This window comes from Sminthopsis crassicaudata, chromosome 2, assembly GCF_048593235.1.
Source record: "Sminthopsis crassicaudata isolate SCR6 chromosome 2, ASM4859323v1, whole genome shotgun sequence".
NCBI lineage: Eukaryota > Metazoa > Chordata > Mammalia > Dasyuromorphia > Dasyuridae > Sminthopsis > Sminthopsis crassicaudata.
In genome coordinates, this window is record NC_133618.1 from 216,163,731 (window position 1) to 216,183,299 (window position 19,569).

The following is a 19,569-nucleotide window of genomic DNA, read 5'->3' on the forward strand; positions in this document are numbered from 1 at the left end:
TATTTGTTTCCACTATGGTTTTTGCAGGAATTCACATATACTGTGTTAAAATGTTTTAAGTTTTAAATGATAAACATTAATGAATTTGTTGGCTTAAATATGTATTGGATTCGAGTTTCCAAAATAAACCAGAAGTAACTTTACTAGATAATCAGATTGTTCTTTAAAATATCCCCAAACCCATATAATTCAATAACTGATCCAATTTCAGATTTTCCATATACAAGTTAATATATGACTTGATGCAATCTTTGAAAAATTGGTTCCCAAATTCAGATTATGACTTAAATTATGGTCTTTAAAGGTTTATACTATAGCTAGATCAAGAAGAAAATAACTACTACTAGCCATAAGTCTTCCTAGTGAAAAACAGATTATCTCTTGGACTATCTCAATGGCCTCTGTGATCTCTGTGGAGAGCACAGTCTGAGTCAGAGGACCCTCAGATGCTTATCAAGCAGAACTAGAGTGACAAGATTTTTGGTTTTAGTTTGGTTTAGTGAGGCTAAAATAGTATCCAAAGGCTCCTTCTAACTCAGATTATGGTAAATATTGCTAAAATGTATAATTATTCATCAACGTATTTAAGTAATATTGAGTGCCTACCATGTAAAAAGTTCTGATACCAGAACATACAAAATATAGTCCCTGCCCTCAAGGAACTCATTATATGGGACAAATTTTTTAAAAAGTTGACAACCTGTTCCTCTGGAAAGATTGCATTGTATCAATTACAGAGCACACCTTATATTCTTAACCTACAAATTACTGATGTTGAAATTGTCATTGTTTACTGTTCTGAGCAAAAGAGAAAGATGAAAACATAGTTATGCTATTAAATGGGGATGGGTCTCAGTACCTCCTGTGATCCTCCCTAGGCAATTTCAAGTTTAAAAATTAAATTGATTACTGGTTACTCAGTCCTTTCTAACAAATTTCCCCAGTGAATCTGAGTACAATATAGATCCTGGCTTTGGCTCTATCTCTCTTAAGTCTCCACAAATTTCTTCAATGTTAAGATACCCATTTTTAACGCTCAGAACTTCTATAAAAAATAACTATCCCAGAGGAAGATAGTATATATATTTCACATAAATCCTTATATTTTAGTAGTTCCCATTTATGTTATACTTTGAGAATCTGAAGCAGTTTCATTAACATTCTATCATTTGTTTTTCACAATAACCTTATGAATTATGTAATAGTAGTATTATTGTCCCCATTTTACAGATGCCATAATTAAGGTTTGCTTGTTTCAGAAAACAAGCAGTGAAAATGAAACTCAATCCTGGATCTCCCAGCTCCAAATTCAATGTACAAATGATAAATCATCTGTAAACCAAAGCAAAATTTTTATAGACAGGTGTACTTTAGAAAGGACTGCTGTCACACAAATTTTTGTCATACTCGATTAGTAGTTCAGAAATCTTTATTAGCTCCCCAATATCATAAAACAAAAATTTTGTGGCTTAGTATTTGAATCTCTTTACAGGACTCCCAAAGAGACAAGTGGCGTATAGCATATAGCAAAGAGAAAAAAATACAGGATTGAGAATCAAAGGGTTTGAATTTGAATCTCACTGTTTGTACCGCCTTGCTACTTGTTTAGCTTCCAGTAAATCTCTTAAGCACCTTAGAATTTAGTTTTCTTTTCTGTGGTAGATCCAGAATGGGGCTTAAACTAAATGACCTTTGAGCTTACTTCCAATATTGCTTTTATGACTTCCTTTTCATTTTTATTTCATTCAGCTCCTATTTATACACCCTGTTCTAGCCAAATTTTATTACTAAGTGATTCTAGTTCTTGGTTTGTTCTCTTTAGCATTCAAGTATTCCCTATATGTGGGAATTCTAAATCTGCATGCACTGAAATTCTCTTCTTCGTGTCCCAGGGCAATGTCATTTCCTTCTATACAATCTTCCCTGAACTCTCAGCTGAAAACATTTTCTATAACTTCAAATTTCATTTTATCTGGCCCTTTGCTAAGTTCTCCTTATCACATTCTTTCTAGCTATTGTTCTTGCTATTTGTCTACATGTCTTACACCCACTATTAGGCTATAAGTTTCTTCAGGCCAATGACCATGCTGTTTTCCATTTTTGTATCTCTAGTGCCTATAATAATGAACTACATATAATAAGTGCTTAATGTTTTTTCACGTGAATTCCCTTAGCAGCAACAACTTTCAATTCAATATTTACAAGAATTATGTCATTGTACTTGTTGCCTTCTCAAAAGCTTAAAATGGCTCCCAAAGACTTTTAGTAATATATTTAAGTTTCTAATCTTAGGCCTGAAGGTTCCAAACCACTGGACTCTGTTTTACCTAAATTTTCATCTCCAAATATGCCCTAATTCCTTTTGGGACTCAACTCATTCCTGCCACACAAGGATAAATAGGGTAGGCTAGTATATCAATTATAAAGGACATCTGACCTCTCATGATTCAGGCCCTTGTTTTATAGAGTATTAAACTGAGTTCTGGGGATATGAAGAAAGCATTGTTCTATGGGATGGATTTGGAGTTAGATTTGAATTGAAACCGAGGCCTTCCACCCCCTTGTCCTAAAACTTTGGATCATTCATAACCTATTAGGTTCCTTCCACCTCAAAATTTATGATCTCATACAATTATGATCTTAAGTAACCTGGTCACATAAACTAGCCATTTCTTTCATAAGAGAATGTTACCCATTTAATTTTTTTTCTGTTCAGGCACATTTCTTTCTACAACTCATTTAAAATAATAATCAAGATCTACTTTACAAAGAAACATGACTAATTTGTACACTTTTCCAGTATTCCTAGTCACTTTAGCACCTCTTTGTATGCCTATCCCCATCAAGTAATTGGATCTATGTTAGTGTTTTTCTTTTTGTTCTTTAGTTTTCTGGGAGCCTTTGGCACAGAACAGTCATTCCTACCAAACAAAAAGCATTTATTGAGTGTTTACTACATGGTCAAGACTGATAGGAACAGAAAGAAGTAGAAGATATAGAAACAGAAAGAAATATAAGGTATGGTTCTAACCTTCAAGCATTTATGACTCATTTGGGAAGATTAATTCTTGTCAAAAACCACTACAAGATAACACAAATGGCCTCTTATAAACATGTTATTTACCACTGGAGTATAGTGTAGAAAAATCTGCAGTTTAATTCTGGACTCTGCCATTAACTACTTGTGTGACCATAGACAAATCACTTCCCTTCTCTGGGTCTCAAATTCCTCCTTGTAAAATAAGAGGGTGGGCCTAGATGGCCAATGAAGACCTTTCTAACAGCAGAAGATTATATTTACAGAGCTGCAGCTAAAGCCTAAAAAGGACCAAAAGAGTGTTGCAAGCCAAGGTGACCAGAGAGAAGTCTGCTCTGCTCTCATCTTTGTTCTCCAAAGTTTTGTCAGTTATCAACCCCTCCGCTCGGGCGTAAGAGGAATACAAGTAGAGCTTGGCTCTTTACCTGCTGGAGGAGTTGCAGTGGGGTTTCCTGCACCAATAGTGAAGGTGAAAGGACAAGAGATGATCTCTGAATCCCTTACTACCCGGAAATACTGTGACTCATAACTCCTACCCCAGCAACACCTCCCTCCCCAGTCACTAACAAGACCATGCATTTAGGGAGCAAGCATTTATTACGCACCTACTATGTGCCAGCATCTGTGATAAGTGCTTTGCTATTATTTCACTTGATCCTAATAACAATGTAGGTTCTATCCCATTTTACAGTTGAGTAAACTTAAGAGAGTAAGCTGTTATGTGACTTGCTCACCCAGCTAGTAAATGCCTGAGGCCATGTTTAAAGTTAGAATAATTTCTCTTTTACAGAGAGGTGAAGTGACTTGTCCAAGCTCACACAGGCGGTAAAAAGTAAAGACCAGATTGGAATCCAAGTCTCCTACTTTCAAAGTGATCTTTCTTTCCAAATGTCAACTTGCAAGCCGTCCTCCCTCTCTCCTCCCGCAGCCGGCCCAAGGAGGACCACACCCACCCATTGCGTTGGCCGTTTTCGCCTCGGTCACTTGGTCAAGGGCTTAACTGGACAACCATGCCTTCGTCACTAGATCAGTCCTCAACCAAACAACCGCGACCATCTCAGAGAGGTTGCCCTGTGCTCCCACAGCCCAACAGCAGCCGGCACCAGGCTCTTCCTACAAACCTCGGGAGGAGAGCAAGAAGCCAGTTTCAATATTGGGGGAGGAGGTGGGGCAAATACTGACACCCCGCCCCCTACACGTGTGAATGGGGCCCGAGCTCCGTCTCCTACGAGGGAGATGGGAGGGGCGCATTCCTATCTCTAATAAAATAGGCTGGTTCTTCTAAAGCGAAGCGCCCCTTCTATCCAACTTCTCGCCCGCGTCCACCCTCAGCCCCGCTCATCCCCACGAAGGAGAAGCATCTCTCCAGTGCAAGGCGAGACGTCCCGAGCTCTCCGGAGGTTCAAGCCCAAGCTCCGCCCTCCGCGGTGCGAATTGAGCAAGACTGAAACACCCCCTCCTGAGAATGAGGTGGTCAGGACCAAGCTCCGCCCACCTCTCAAAGTGAGTTGTACAGCCGCCTCCCCACTTTCGCGAAGTTAGACCTGACCGAGCTCCGCCCCCTCTTCTCGGAGTGAAGGACTTGGATGGACACAAGCATTCCCTGCCGTTTCGATTCCTCCTAATTGTAGTTCGCGATACCCCGCTTAGTCTCTACTCTAGAGAGAAAGGGGAGGAGTTTAGGAGGAAGCCTGTGATACGCTGTTGGGCGCACGCGGAAGGCGGGGCAGTCGCATAATGATGACGCCCTACTCTTGGATCCGTTAAAAAAAGGCTGAAGGGGGGGCCGCCCCCCATCGAACCTCCCCAACGCTTTGCTAATGGCGCAGCCTAGGAGCTGCCTAGTTTGCCTCGCGCTCCTTCCGTTGTTTTCCTGTCCGTGAGCTAAGGAACGAAGGAGCGCGCGCCAAGAGTGACGGCCAGAGCGCCGGTGCAGTACGCGTTGTGGGGACACTGAGTGGCGGCGGCGGCGGCGGCGGCCCCCAAGAGAAGGGGTAGAGAAGGGCAGGCAGCGCGGATTGCAGGATGGCGGAGAGCAGCGCCGTGTCAGACCCTCAGCATGCTACCCGGCTTCTCCGCGCACTGAGCTCGTTCCGAGAGGAGGCCCGTTTCTGTGATGCGCACCTGGTGCTGGAGGGCGAAGAGATCCCGGTGCAGAAGAACATCCTGGCGGCCGCCTCGCCCTACATCCGGTGAGCCCGCCACCCTCCCTGCGAGCCTCTGCTCCGGTCCTCCGGCTGGGCCGGGGCCTGGGTGGGGCGCTGCCCAGGGGGGCCGAGACTGTCCCGGAGCTGAATTGCCCCAGACCTAAGCTGCTTTCTTGAAAGTTGCCCTGGGACATTACTTCTCTACACCTCCCCGGACTACCCCCTCTCGGCCTCGGGGACTACTTGCGTGGGGTTGCCCCCCCTTCCCACCCTGGCTCTCCGGGCGGGGAAAGGGAGGGCAGGGCGGGGTCCCCTACTTAGAATCCACATACTGCTTCCTCGGGACGTGGTCGGAGGAATCGCACCTTTGGGCTGTTCTGAGTAGTTTGTTAACCGTAGGTGTAGATGAGCAGTTGGCCCCTGCGATGCTTTTCTTCCCATCCCCTTTTTGAGATAGATTTTCTAGCGTTTGTCTCTTGGAGACATCCTAGAATTAGGAGGTAATAAAGTGGAAAATATTTATTTCTGCATACAATTACAGGCTCCTGGAGCCTTTATAACTTAAAACTCTATCTTACAAACAAAGCTTAACCTGATTTACCAGCTCAACAAAACTGACTAAATAAATAAGGATAGATGTAACTGTTTATACAAGCTTATACCGCCATCTCCCCTCTGTTATCTTTTCTTACATTAACTTTCCTGTCTTAGTTTGGACAAACTAAAAGGCTAAAAGCAGCGTTTAGGAAAATAAATTGTCTAAATCGGCCATTTAAATATTGGTTAATAGATGGAAATTTTCATCTTATAATGACAAAGCAGGAAAGTAAAATTGTGTCCTGTCCTTATTGCACTGTCATGCCACTATAGCTGTTATTTTTATAATCTTTCAACGAGAGAGTTTTTGTGTTAACTGGAACCAACGTATGTGACCAACGTTAACTTATTGGAACTTCTAACTGTTTTACTTAAGTAGAGTTTGTAAGTCAAGGATAGGTAAAAAGCACGACACAGGATTAGAAAGGTGGGCAATGATAGATTGAGTTCGACCTTGAATGCTAGGGAGACTTGATTTTGCTGATACAAAAACTTCCTGAAGATCGTTAAGAAGCCCGAGATGCACATTTCAGATTTGCATTATGAAGACCCATTTGACTTGATATGTTATTCCCTGATATTAAGCTATTAACCATCTGTATTTTAGATGCATTATTGTGGCCCTTCACTAAGTGGTTGAAAGAACCACTGAAGCTAGAAAGAACTAAATGTGGTCTGGAAGTACTTTGACACAACTTCTTAGATGCCTGTACAATTACTTTGTTCTTTCTTTGTACTTAAGAAACTTACAATGTAGCAAAGTAGTCTATCTAGTTGGTGAGGAGTCTTGCTCCCCTATAAGGATTATTTTCCAATCTGTTGAAAAACTTCTTGACTAAATTATATTCGTGGGATTATTAATTTAGAGGCAGAAGGGATCTTAAATGTCATCTGACCCAGACCCTTATTTTATAGAGTTGAAATTCACTAAGAGCCAAAACAGGACAAGAACTGGAGTCTGGATTCAAACTCATTCTCTGATTCCAAAACCAGGGTTCTTTCGGTTCTCATGATGCTGTCCTAATAAGTAGCTTTCAGTTAATAGTTGGTTTTTGTTTGTTTTAAACCCATATAAGATAACTTTTAGATCCATAATAAAACATTTTCAGTATCAACTTTGTCTCAATGGTAGAAATATTCTTGGAATATTTTTTTCAAATCATATAATTCCAAACTGTACTTAAAGAATTATTTTAATCAAGTACTTTAAATGACAAAATAACTTCTTGAACATTCTTATGGTTCTGAGAAATTATCTTATTCTTAAAAAGGAAGAACTTTTAAAGCTCTTTAAAACAAATGTCAAATGCTATCATATAGTTAGTATTATTTATGTTCTGGAACTTGGTATAGCTGTTTTGTTTTTTTTTTTTTTTTTTAATTAGGATTGTTATGTCTTATCTCAGAGATCTATAAACATGTTAACTTTACATTTCAACTAATTTTCTTAAGTGTTTCAAACTATTCACACTTCTTATTGATAAAAGCAACATAGTTATATTCAGTAGCACTGCTATATAAAATTTTCTGTACATGTCAGTATATCTAATTGTGTATAGTGGAACTGATTAATGGTGCTGTAGGCTAAACTCTGGTACATGACAATTTAGGATCATAAATCTAAAGTTGGAAGGTACCTTAAAGATAGTTTGGTTACACAAGATAGCACAGGGTCACAGAGCTGAAAGGAACCTCAGGGATAAACTAGTACAACCCCAACATATTGTAGGTGAAGAAACTGATGCCCAAAGAAGTAAGTGATTTACTCAGGGTTACATAGTAAATGGCAGAATCGTGATTCAAACTTTGGTCCTCTGATCTCATTCCAAGTGTCTTGCCAGGATGCTTTTTTAAACCTTCATACAGGAACATTAGTAAAGTTAGAATGGTGAAAATGGGACATCTTGGCTACATCACATAAACCATTGGTCTGTAGTCAGGAAGATCTGAATTCAAATATCAGTAACTCTGGGCAAGTCATTTAATTTGTTTACTTCCGTTTCTTTATCTGTAAAATAAGGATATAATAGAATCTGCCTACTTGAGGATCAAGTAAGATAATTGTAAAACACTCGGTACCTGATGCATAGTAGTCACTATTATATAAATGTTAGTTGTTATTAATTAGTGTATCAACATTTTCTTGTAATACTTGCTTTACTGAGTCATTGTAGCCAGAATGAGCCCTTGACTTCTGTTTTGTCCATTTTTCTCTATCAAAGAGAATGATGCCAAGATTAAACTGGAGAGAATAGAATGGATCAAGAGAATTTAAAACCAATATAAGTGTGACTACAGTAAAGGAGTTCCTTGTTGTCCAAAATTCATCCATTTATCAGTGAATATTTAGCATCTTCTGTATGCACAGCAGTGTTCTAGGTGTGGAGAAAATAAATGAAAGTTTATATATTTCACATGTGCATGAAGTCCTGGAGCTTGTACAATAATATATTTGGGGCATAAAACTCAAATGGGACAAGTAATACCTTAAGTGTGTTAGAAGGGTGAGAATTAGTACTAAATGAGGTGAACAAAGACAGGATAGGTTTGATTTGGATGAATCATTTGGTGAACCAGGATAATTTGGGATGAAAAAGATTTTTCTGAAAGATAAGAGATGGATTGGAGTGAGAAGGAGAAGGACCTACATACTGATTTGAATGCATGGGAATAATTTTTGAGATATTCAAAGTAAAATTAACTGGGCTTAACCAACCCTGGCAAACTGAATTTGGGAACAGAGATCAAAGATAACCTTGAGGTTAACCAAGATTGAGAGGACTGTGATGCCACAGGCCAAAAACAGGGAAGTTAAAAAATAGTCTACATTAAGGTGAAAATTTAACTTGGTTTGGAGATTCTTTATCTTTTTTGTGTGTCATAGATCCCTTTAACAGTCTGCTAAAGTCTATGGATCTCTTTTCAGAATTTTTAAGTGCATAAAATAAGCTATATTGGATTACAAAGGAAACCAATTATATTGAAAGTACATACATATATATATTCTTATATGTATCTGTGTGTCTGCACATAGAATTCATTGACACTGGATTGTTGGAGGGTATATAGATTTAAATCTCAGAAGTAAGGGCTAGGATTGTGAGTCTTCATAATGGTGTGGCAGTTGAAGCTGTGAAATTGAATGGGTTTGTCTTTGCCCCACTTTCCATCTCTCATCTACAAGATGGATAACCAACTAATTGAGGAATTCAGGTCACTCAGACTAGTTGAACTATGCTTTCAGTTTCTGAAGAGCAGTCTGATATGATTAGGTGAACCAGTTGTGATCATTGAAAGATCATGGGAATATTGGGGAAAAACAAATAGCTCAACTTTTTTTTTTTTTTTTTTTTTTTAAGAGGGCCTGCAAATTTGGCTAGGGAACTTGACTTAGATCCCTGGGGAAATTCTAGAATAAATCATTAGATAGGTGAGGAGCAGCTACGTGGTATAGTGGATAGAATACCAGCCCTGAAGTCAGGAGGTCCTGAGTTCAAATCAGACCTCAGACATTTAATACTTCCTAGCTGTGTGACCCTGAGCCAGTCACTTCACCCTAATTGCCTCAGAAAAAAAAAAAAAAGATGATAAACTCCTAGAAAGAGAAATAGCAATTACAAAGATTCAGTATGTTGTTGTCATACACATGTCAGAGTAACCTCATTTACTTTTGAGACAGGTTTGCTAAAACTAGTAAATGAGGGGAATATTGTGGATAGTTTATATAAATTTAGCAAAAATTTTGATAAAAGAATCTCTTGTGTTTCTAAGAAAGATGGAGAGATATGGATATGGCTTTTGTAGAAATACAATCAGATGAATTCAGAACTGGTTGAATGGCTTGACTTTTAAGTAGTTCAGCCTGGCAGAAGTTTTATCAAAAAAGTCCCATGGGGATTTGTGTTGTTTAGTATTTTTATCAGTTGAATCAATTCATTGAATAAAGACATGATGTTACTTTCATCAAATTTGTAGCTGATAGAGAAATAGAGTTAGGATGTAGAAATATCTCAGCAATCTAGAGGCATCTAATGTTATAGTGAATAGGGTAGTAGACCTCTAGTAAGAAAGACTTGCATTCAAATCTTGTCTTATGTATGATCCTGGGCAAACACCCTACCTCAAGATTTTTGTAAGAATCAAATAACACCTATAAATACCTTTATAAAGAGTGCTATATAAATGTTAAGTTTTATTATTATATGGAAGGCTGAATTGGGTGAAAGTTGCAAAGAGGTCAACTTAAGCATTATACCAGGAGCAACTTCTTAACAGAACTTTTGAAAAGTGCAAAGGCTGAATTTAACCTCCTTTTGGAGATCTTATAGGATAGGTGACAGTAGAGATTCATTTTGTGATGTTTTGAGCTGACTAGATGTCTTGTGAGATTTTTTCCAATTCTCAAATTCTGTAATTAAGTCCATTTCATTTCTGATGATCATCATTTTTTCACTGCTCTATATCTTTTGCTGTTTTAGTACTTTATGTTATAATTTTACATTTAAAGTTTTCCTTTTTCTTTTTCTGAGTGACTTGCCCAGGGTCACACAGCTAGGAAGTATTAAGAGTCTGAGACTAGATTTGAACTCAGGTCCTCCTGAATTCAGGGCTGGTGCTCTATCCACTGCTCCACCTAGCTGCCCCCTAAAGTTTTTCTTTTGCCCAATCTGTTGGTAGTTACCTTCAGTAACTTGTCAAATAGCTGTTTTTTAAAAAAGTATCTTGATGTAAATACAAAGTATTTAATGCTGCCAAACTGTTTATATCCTAAGGTCTTGTTATTCATTGTATTTTGCAAATCATAAAGCATTATCTAAATGTTGACTGTCACTAACACTAACAAGCCCATTTCACCATTGAAATAATATTTGGTCCATAGATGATTCTGATGAAGTTATTTCTGGAAACAGTTGTCTAGAATAGGTTTGTTTATAACATGGAATTTGTCATTTATCGCTTGGGGTCTCTTACATTTTATTTTGGCTTGCAATTAATTAGTATTTATTGAATACATTCTTTGTGTATAATACTAATAGGTTTTTATAAGTAACACCAACCCAATCAAGAAAGTTATCTTGTCATTTTTTTAATGACTCAGTTTCCTTCTTTTCTTCGTTCCTTTTTTACTTTTTTCCAATATTATATATAAAGGCAATTCTCCCCCCCCCCTTTTTTTTGTTGGGGTAATTGAGGTTAAGGGACATATCCAGGGTCATACAGCTAGCTAGTAACTGTAAAGTATCTGAGGTCAGATTTAAACTCAGATCTTAATGACTCCAGGCCCAATGTTCTATCCACTGCTATCCACTGCATCATCTGTTTGCCCCTATTAAAACAATTTTTAACATTTTTTTTTTTTACAAAATTTTGACTTCCCAAATTTTCTCCCTTTTCATCCTCTCTAAAACAGTAAACAATTTGATACAGATTATATATGTGCAATCGTGTAAAGCATGTTTCCAAATTAGTGATAGTTGTGAAAGAAAAAACAGCAAAAGGAAAAAAGTCATGAAAAAAATTAGTCTGAAGTGAAAATAGTATGCTTTGATCTACATTCAGAATCCATTAATTCTTTCTCTGGATATAGATGAATCTTTTTTATTTCAGCATGAAACCTAGTTCAAATTTTCTGTGTTCAAATGCTTCAGAATGTATCATTGCTTTTTCAGTGGTTGAAATGATCTTCAATAGTTATAACTTGTAATTACATATTGAGTAATTTGAAACTACTCTTGAAAAAAGCAGGGTGGTGTTTTTTTTTAATGGTCCTAAAGTGTACTTCAGAAATATAAGACAATCTGGGATCTGTGCTTCTAGGAAAACTACATGAAAATGAATCATATAAGCTAATCATTTTAAATTTAAAATAAATTATTGAATTTGCCTTAACTTATTTCAGAGTAGAGATAGTGTTTTAATATTTGTGGATTTTTACATATTCACAAACTTTGTCTTGTTGGAATCATTATATTGCAATTGAAGGGCACTTAGGAAGTTGCTGTTTTAGGAGAAGGTTCAGCAGCTACAGCCCATAGGCAAACTTATGATCTGAGAGTGGTTTGTAACAACTATTTGTTCAAAACTAACAGATTGGGTGTGGTCTGTGGATAAGATTAATATTAGCATTTTTGGTGTAAAGGTATTATCTTTTAGTGGAAAGAACATCATCAAGGAATCTAGGTCTCTGGACTCCCAGACAATAGACTTATTGAGGGACTTTTTTTTACTAGTTTGATTTACTAAAGATCATATAACTAATGTATCTCAGGTTTTCTTATTGTCTAAACAGTGGGGAGGCAAGCCTTTTTTGACAGTAATATATAAGTACTATATAAATACAGAATGATGCATATACAGTGGTATAAGAATCCATGGACTTCTCCCCCAGTGAAATACATTTTTTTTTTAAGTCTGAAGTTTAAATTAGGTGCTTTAAATAGGACAGCAAGGAGGCAAAGCCTAATTAAAATATCATCTTAAAGTTAATAAAGTTTGTGAAAAAATATGTGTGGGGACTGAGGACTCTGTTAGCCCCTGCATCCCTAAACTATTATTTTGTCTATTGTCACCCCTTTCTTTCCTAATATTAATGTGTGAAACTTTCTTCATATATTTCAATGAAAACAACATCACAATATACTGAATACAAAAACAGATATAAAAATCCAGTTGTCTTCTATTAAGTGAAATATTAAAGAAATTGCAAAAAATATGTTAATGCTGTTTTTTTTTTCAGGGCTTTTTTATGATATAGTTATTTTTAATTTTAAAATGTGACTAATGTTAACATGTGATAGGCTTACTATCTCAAATGAATTAAATGCATATTTTAAAATTTTGTGAATTTTAATTTTCAAAATGTTAAGTAAATTTAATTCACATAAGTCAATAGACTTTTTTATTTACTTGATTTTGAGTCTTTGCAATCGGGATTATAGCCTTTTATTCATCTGCATATTTAAAAATTCCCAAAGGAAAGCTAACTATTCCTTGTTGAATATACTGAGATAAAATTCTTGGGTGAGATTATAGCATTCTGCTTCATTGTAGGATTAGTCATTAACAGACTTTTTTGGAGATCTTACAACTCTCTGGGAGGAAATAGTGACTTTAGCCTCCCTTTCCCCTTACACACAAAGCAAATATGAGGAATGTTTGACTTAAAGATCAGAGATCTTTCTTATGTTGTCTTAGAATCTTGTTTCCTCACTTATTCTTGCTGCCCAAAGACCATGATCCCTATTGTTGGCTTAAAGAAGAGTGAAATCACTCAGCATTGCTTCTACTGCTGGCTGCCTATCACCCCTTACTCGCCACTTTCTTTATAGATAAGGGTAGTAGGTACTATTTAACAGTATTTTTGCAATACCATTCAGGTGATGTTGTCTATATTAGAAATACAGCAGTCATGGATTCAATCCCTTTGTTCTGGGTACTTTTACTAATGGTGATTTGCAAGTGCTACAATGTGATATTTGATATGCTCTAAAATATCTTGACTTTAACAGGTGCCTCTTTTCCCCCCATGGTTTATCATTCATAATATTGGGAATTTGTATATCCTATTCTTTTGTTGTTGTCTCTATCCTCACTAAATAATTTCTCCTAATTTTGATTGCTATTGGATGTTGTATTATTTATACTAAATAACTTAAAAAAAATCTATTGTTATGTGAGTACTCATTTAATATCTTAATATTAATGATTTGCTTGGCCAAAACAAAATGTAGTGATCAGCCTGATGATGAGCTTTTCTGAACTTAAATTTTAGTCTAGATAGACACTGGGTCTTGCATCAGGAACTTATGTTCAGATATTTAATGACTGTGTGACCCTGGGCAAGTCACTTAAACTTCTATCTGCCTCAGTTTACTCTATTGTAAAATAGGGATAATATTAGTATCTACCTTTCAGGGTTGTGTGACGATAAAATAAGATGATACTTGTAAAGTACTATGTTAAGGCTAATAGTTATTGATACATTTTGTGCTATTCTTTGAGGGAACTTGGTTATCTCTATATAATGAAGAGAACTTTAATGGAAGTACAATTATAATTTCTGTTGTAGTTATTCACATGTTTGTTTGGTTTTTTTGTTTTGTTTTGTTTTTTGTTTTTCTTACTAGTGGATAAGGGAGATAATTTTATCAGCTTAATTTTTGGTACAAAGAAGTCAGACATAAAGCTCAAGAATTGTATTTACAAGGTAGGAAGTTTACAATTCAACATGACTAGAACACTAATTGTCAAGTATTGATTCCCTTGGCAACATTGTAAAAGCCATTTTCACTTTCCATTTGTTTAGATTTTAAATCTAAGCAGCACCAAGAGTTTTTTAAAAGGTAACAGGGCATTGAGATGAATCAAAGTTGATATGAAAGCTTATCATGAAGAAAACTCCTATTTGTTATAGGGGGGGACAGAATTTTATTTATGAGAAGGAAGTTTTTCCCCTATGCTTTTAAAGTTTTTTCTTCTTCTAAAATAATTTAATAACATACTGAAATACTTATGGTACGAATCAAAAAGACAACATTTAAAACAAAATTCCTGAAAGATTTAAATACTACACTTTAAAATCTTCCCCCAGATATGATTCAGTGGACCTACTTTATCTTTGGAAAGTGTAAAGTATTCTTTATCTTTTTGGATTAGAAAAGAAAAAGTGTGGGGAATTATCAGGCCCTGAAGGCAAAAACTGAACTACTTTTTTTTTTTTTTTTTTTTTTTTTTTTTTTTTTTTGCTTAGGATAGTATGTTTTACATATTAAATAAATACTTAAGCCATTGAGGCAGCATGATATAGTACATAGAGCCCTGAAACCATAGAGCCTTCAGAAGTCTGGAGGCTGTAGGTAAAGTACAATTGACAAGACCAAGGCTATGTAATCATGAGCCCATCATTTAATTTGGTTGAATTTCAGCTTCCTCATCAAAAAAATAGGAATAGTGTTTGAATTAGCCACTCTAAAAGTTAAGGAGGGCATTCTCTTTTGTAAACTGTAAATTGAATGTTCTCCTTTGTAAACATTGTAAAATTAGTGGAAAGAGTACTAGATTTTTTTTAGTTTAAAAGACTTGGGTTTTAATCCTGTGTCTATCATTTTACCAAAGCAAATCTGTAAAATGAGGAGACTAGATGAACTTTAAGGTTCTTCCCAACTGTAAAGCCCGTGATTCTATGAATTTTAAAGGTCTAGATGTGTAAAAAGAGTTATTGAATTAAATTTCCATAATCATATCTGAAAAATGTGGGAGATAATATTTGGTACTACTTGCCTACTGAAACAATTGTTTTCAATAATAGTTAAGAACTTGATCAACCAGTTTTTAATTAAAGTAAAGAAAAGCTCCTGACAGTGCCAAAAATAAAAATTGCTTGCTCTTATGATTTGTTAGAGCTTCTGCCTGAGGTTCCAAGGTTATACAGGTAGCTTCATTTAAAGAGCACCTAAGAAGCATCTCCATAGGTGGAGAAGCTAGAACTATTTGCAGGTTGTGGCATGAATGCTTAACTTTCAAGTGTATTTCCAAAAGGCCAGGGTGTGACCAGAAGAAATCAGACTTGTTTTTACTCTAGAATTCTTTGCTTCATAAACTGCTGCATCATGATTTTGTGGCTTTCATCCTGTCTTTTATGTTCTAAAATTTAGTTTGCATTTTAAAATCTTGCCTATTATAGATTTGGAGATCCAGTTGTTTATATTATATTTTCTTGCATAATAGTTTATATTCAATGTCAAAAGAGCAACTTATAAAAAAGGAACTAAGAGATAATATGCCATAATGGATGGAGGGGTTACCCTAGAAATAAGTAGGTTCTGACACATACTGTGTATCCTGGACAAATCAGTTAACTCTTAAGATTTAAAAAGTGTTTATATTAGGGAATTTCATATCTAAATGAAATGACAGGTTTGTTTTTTTTTTAACTCTATTAACAAACAAAAATGACTCCTTGATTCAGAAGCCTAAAAGGTGTTTTTTTTTTTTTTAATGTTTGATATTCAAAATCTTTCATTAAAACCATATTTTATCTTCACATGACATAGAAATGGCCCTGGGTCTTTGAAGACTGTCTCAGCAGAGTATAAGATATCATGAGTGTTACTGATCAGAAAAATTCAGTATAAACCCTACAAACAACTGTCTTTGTCCAAAGATCAACCTAACAGAATTAGAAGATTCACCAAAGAAGTTTGGCCCCAGATAGTTGGTTAGTTTTTTTATTTGTTTATTTATTTGCTGATGGGCAGCTTATCAAACTTTTTTTCGGCTTTGATATGTGTTAGTGATGAAAGCATGGATCTTTTGAAGTGTTGATAAATCTCTTAACCACATATTCCTCATGTAAAATGAAAGGTGTTGGACAGTATGATTCTAAGACCTACTTTTGTAGTTATTGTATGATCCATCATTTATGTTTTTTACATCATATACATTTCTACTTTAATTTAAATGGGAGTCATTATATTGACACTTTTAATTTTTTTTTGTGTTAATCTATTAGAAGCAGAAAAAAATCTTCCCTCATTTTTGTCCCCAAAATAGTTCTTTGGCTTCTCTTTCACTGAAACTATTAGTTATTTTTACATCCCCTTCTATACATATAACTTCCATTTTTTCTCAACTCTTAGAAATCCAGTTTCTTAACCTTACCACTCCAATTATTTCCTTTGTTTTAAAAAATAAAATCATATTTGTTTAAAAGCACAATATCAATTCCAATAAAATTTTTAATCCTTAAATTCATAAAAACAAGAAAAGGTTAAGATTGGCTCCAAGTTAGATGATAACCTAATAAGGCTTTTTAACTGAGATTTCTTACAAATAAAAATAAATTTCTTCTATAAGTATTACATACTTTAGATATTAATATCTTTTTAAGGAAAAAGAGAAATTTAGATGTCAAACATCAACAGTTAGTGAATTCTATGTGACTTTTAAGGGAATTATAGCCCTCCTTTTATTTTCCCTCACTGTGTTCTTATACTGTCTTTTCCCTGAAAATATTCATAAGAATTCATTCAAAATTGCTGTTTGAATTTAATTCCTTCTCTCTTTAAACAGAAAAGTAGGATATTTGGTAATTTTTAATACTGTAATGAATGAGAAAACATGGAATCAGCAAATGAAATCATAATTCATTGTACCAGAGTATAAATTGTTAGCATGACAAAGAACAAGAAAGCTAAGATAAATTTTGCATATCAAAAGTCTTAAACTTCGCAAATAGGTTTGTTAAAATTATTATGTACCCAGTACCCAATGTATATTACTTCCATTTTCAGCTTTTAGATTCCAGAATTATTTGGAACTAGTTTCATTTATACATCATGATAATCAATAAAAATAGATTTCAGAATTGTCATGAGGTTTTCCCAACACTCCTATCTATTTATCAATTTTTTGACCTACTCACAAGTGATGAAAACATTAGTTAGAAAAAAAAATAATATTAAGATCTTAAACCCCACTTATTGATAACCATTGAATTTAATTTGGTGGTAACAGTAAGAACTTCTGGATCTCAATGAAAATATTTCCCTTAGTAAAACCAAATTACAACAGAATTCATATTGCATATACCTAGCCTTCAGAGTTTCTGAGTAACTTCTAAAGCATTAATTGAATAATTAGGCAAGAGAATCTTGTCTTAAAGTTTGAACATTGAGAGAGATAGTAGAGCAGGTAGGAAATTGTACAGGTGGGAAAAAATTACTTGTAAATCTACTTTAAATCTTCTGTTTAAAAAAAAAAACCTTTTAAATAGCTTAGAAATTAAAAAAAAAAATTCTCATGTCTGAAACACTTAAAGAAGTAGCTAAATGTTTGTTGCTTAACATCAGCTATCAGTTTTCTTGGTAACCAATGCTTTTTCTTTAAGTATCAGCCTTTGCTTAAAAAACAAAACCAAAACTTATCCTTTGGTAAATAACCATGTGCTTATATAAGGATTTATCATAACTGAATCACCCCAATTAAAGTCTACATTCTTTATTTACCAAACATCTTCATTTTAGGCTTCCTTTTAAATCTGTACTTGTCTCTTGTTTCAGAAATTGCATAATGAAAACAATTTCCTTCTGTAAATGTAAATGTCCTTTTTTTTTTTTCCTTTTTAAGAGTGTTTTGTTTTTTCCAATTACATGAAAAGATAATTTTTAACGCTTTTGTAAGATTTTGAGTTCCAAATTTTTTTCTCTCTCCCTTCCCAAGACAACAAGTAATACTATATAGGTTATACATGTTTAGTGCTTTTAAACATTTTCATATTTGTCATGTTGTGGGGGGAGGGGAGGGGAAGAAAACCACAAGAAGGAAAAAACCAAAAAGTATGCTTCAATCCACAGTCTACATAGTTCTTTCTTAGATTGTGGATGGCATGTTCCATCATAAGTCTTTTGGAATCATCTATTGGAACACTATATTGTGGAGAACAGCTAAGTCTGTCATGGTTAATCATCACTATCTTATTGTTGCTATATACAATGTTCTCCTGGTTCTGCTCATCATCAGTTCTAAATATCTTTTTAAAGATTTTTTATATTTTGGTGTTTAACATTCCCTTTAAAATTTTTTTGAACTTCAAATTCTCTCTATCCTTCCTTGCTATAAGTAAGCAATTTGATAAATATTATACATATACAGTTATGGAAAACATTTCCATATTAACTGTGTTGTAAAAGAAAACACAGAGCCCCAGATTATCACTCCCAAAAAGAAATAAAGTTTTAAAAGTATGTCTTGTTATGCATTCAGGCTTCAACATTCTTTCTCTGGAAGGAGATAACATATTTTAAATTATAAATCCTTTGGAATTTCATTGTACAATATTGCTGTTACAACATTCTGGTTCTATTCACTTCACTTTGCATCAGTTCATCTAATTCTTACCAGGTTTTTTTGTTTTGTTTTGTTTTGTTTTTGAGGCATCCTGCTCATCATTTCTTATAGCACAATAGTATTCCATCATATTCTATCATAATCATATACAACAACTTGTTCAGCCATTCCCTAATTGATGAACATCCCCTCAATTTCCAATTCTTTGCCACCATTAAAAGAGCTGCTATAAATATTTTTGCACATATAGGTCCTATTCCTTTTTTTTTTTTTCAGAGTTGTTTTAGTTTGCATTTCTCTAATCAATAATGACTTAATCTTAATGATTTATGTCTATAGATAGCTTTGATTACTTTGTCTAAAAACTGCCTCTTCATGATACTAGTTCTGGGAGCCAAGATGGAGGAATAAACAATGAATTGCTATAATCCTCCCATGTTCACCTCTAGGTAACTAAAAAATAGTACCCACCCAAGACAGGTCCTAATGTAGTGGAACCAGGAAGTAGACAGCCTAGGAAACATGATGGTTCCAAAGTGGGGGGGGGGGAAGAGATGAAGTCCAAGACAGGAAGCTTTCCAGTGAGTCAGCAGCACACTCAACTTAAACAAATCAGCAGAAGATCCTGAGTCCCACATATGGTAGAAGAAGTGAACACCAACACCAGGACCCTCCAAGACACACACATGCACACATATGTGTGCTTTGGCAAAGCCATAGGAGCTTGCAGATGACAGCTCTGGGAAATCACTATGTGCTCTAGTATAATCTCAGGCAATTACCTTCCAGAAACCAGACCACTACATGCTTCAATGTAGCCTCAGGGAAACACAGAAACACCCAACGTGGACTCAACACAACCCAGATACCAGCAATAGGATTTCAGCTCCGCACCAGGTAGGCTTCCAGATAGACCCCTGCAGTCTCCATTCTCTCTCACCC

The 19,569-nt window shown here is 35.4% G+C and overlaps 1 protein-coding gene across 1 annotated transcript in view; it reads left to right on the forward strand.

The window, feature by feature from the left end:
• The first annotated feature begins 4,049 nt into the window (after positions 1-4,049).
• GAN (gigaxonin) overlaps positions 4,050-19,569 on the forward strand; it is a 63,925-nt gene continuing 48,405 nt past the window's right edge. The window contains exon 1 of the mRNA XM_074288219.1: positions 4,050-5,229. Coding sequence (XP_074144320.1) covers positions 5,063-5,229 — 167 coding nt within the window. The 5' untranslated portion in view covers positions 4,050-5,062. The remainder of the gene's footprint in view (positions 5,230-19,569) is intronic.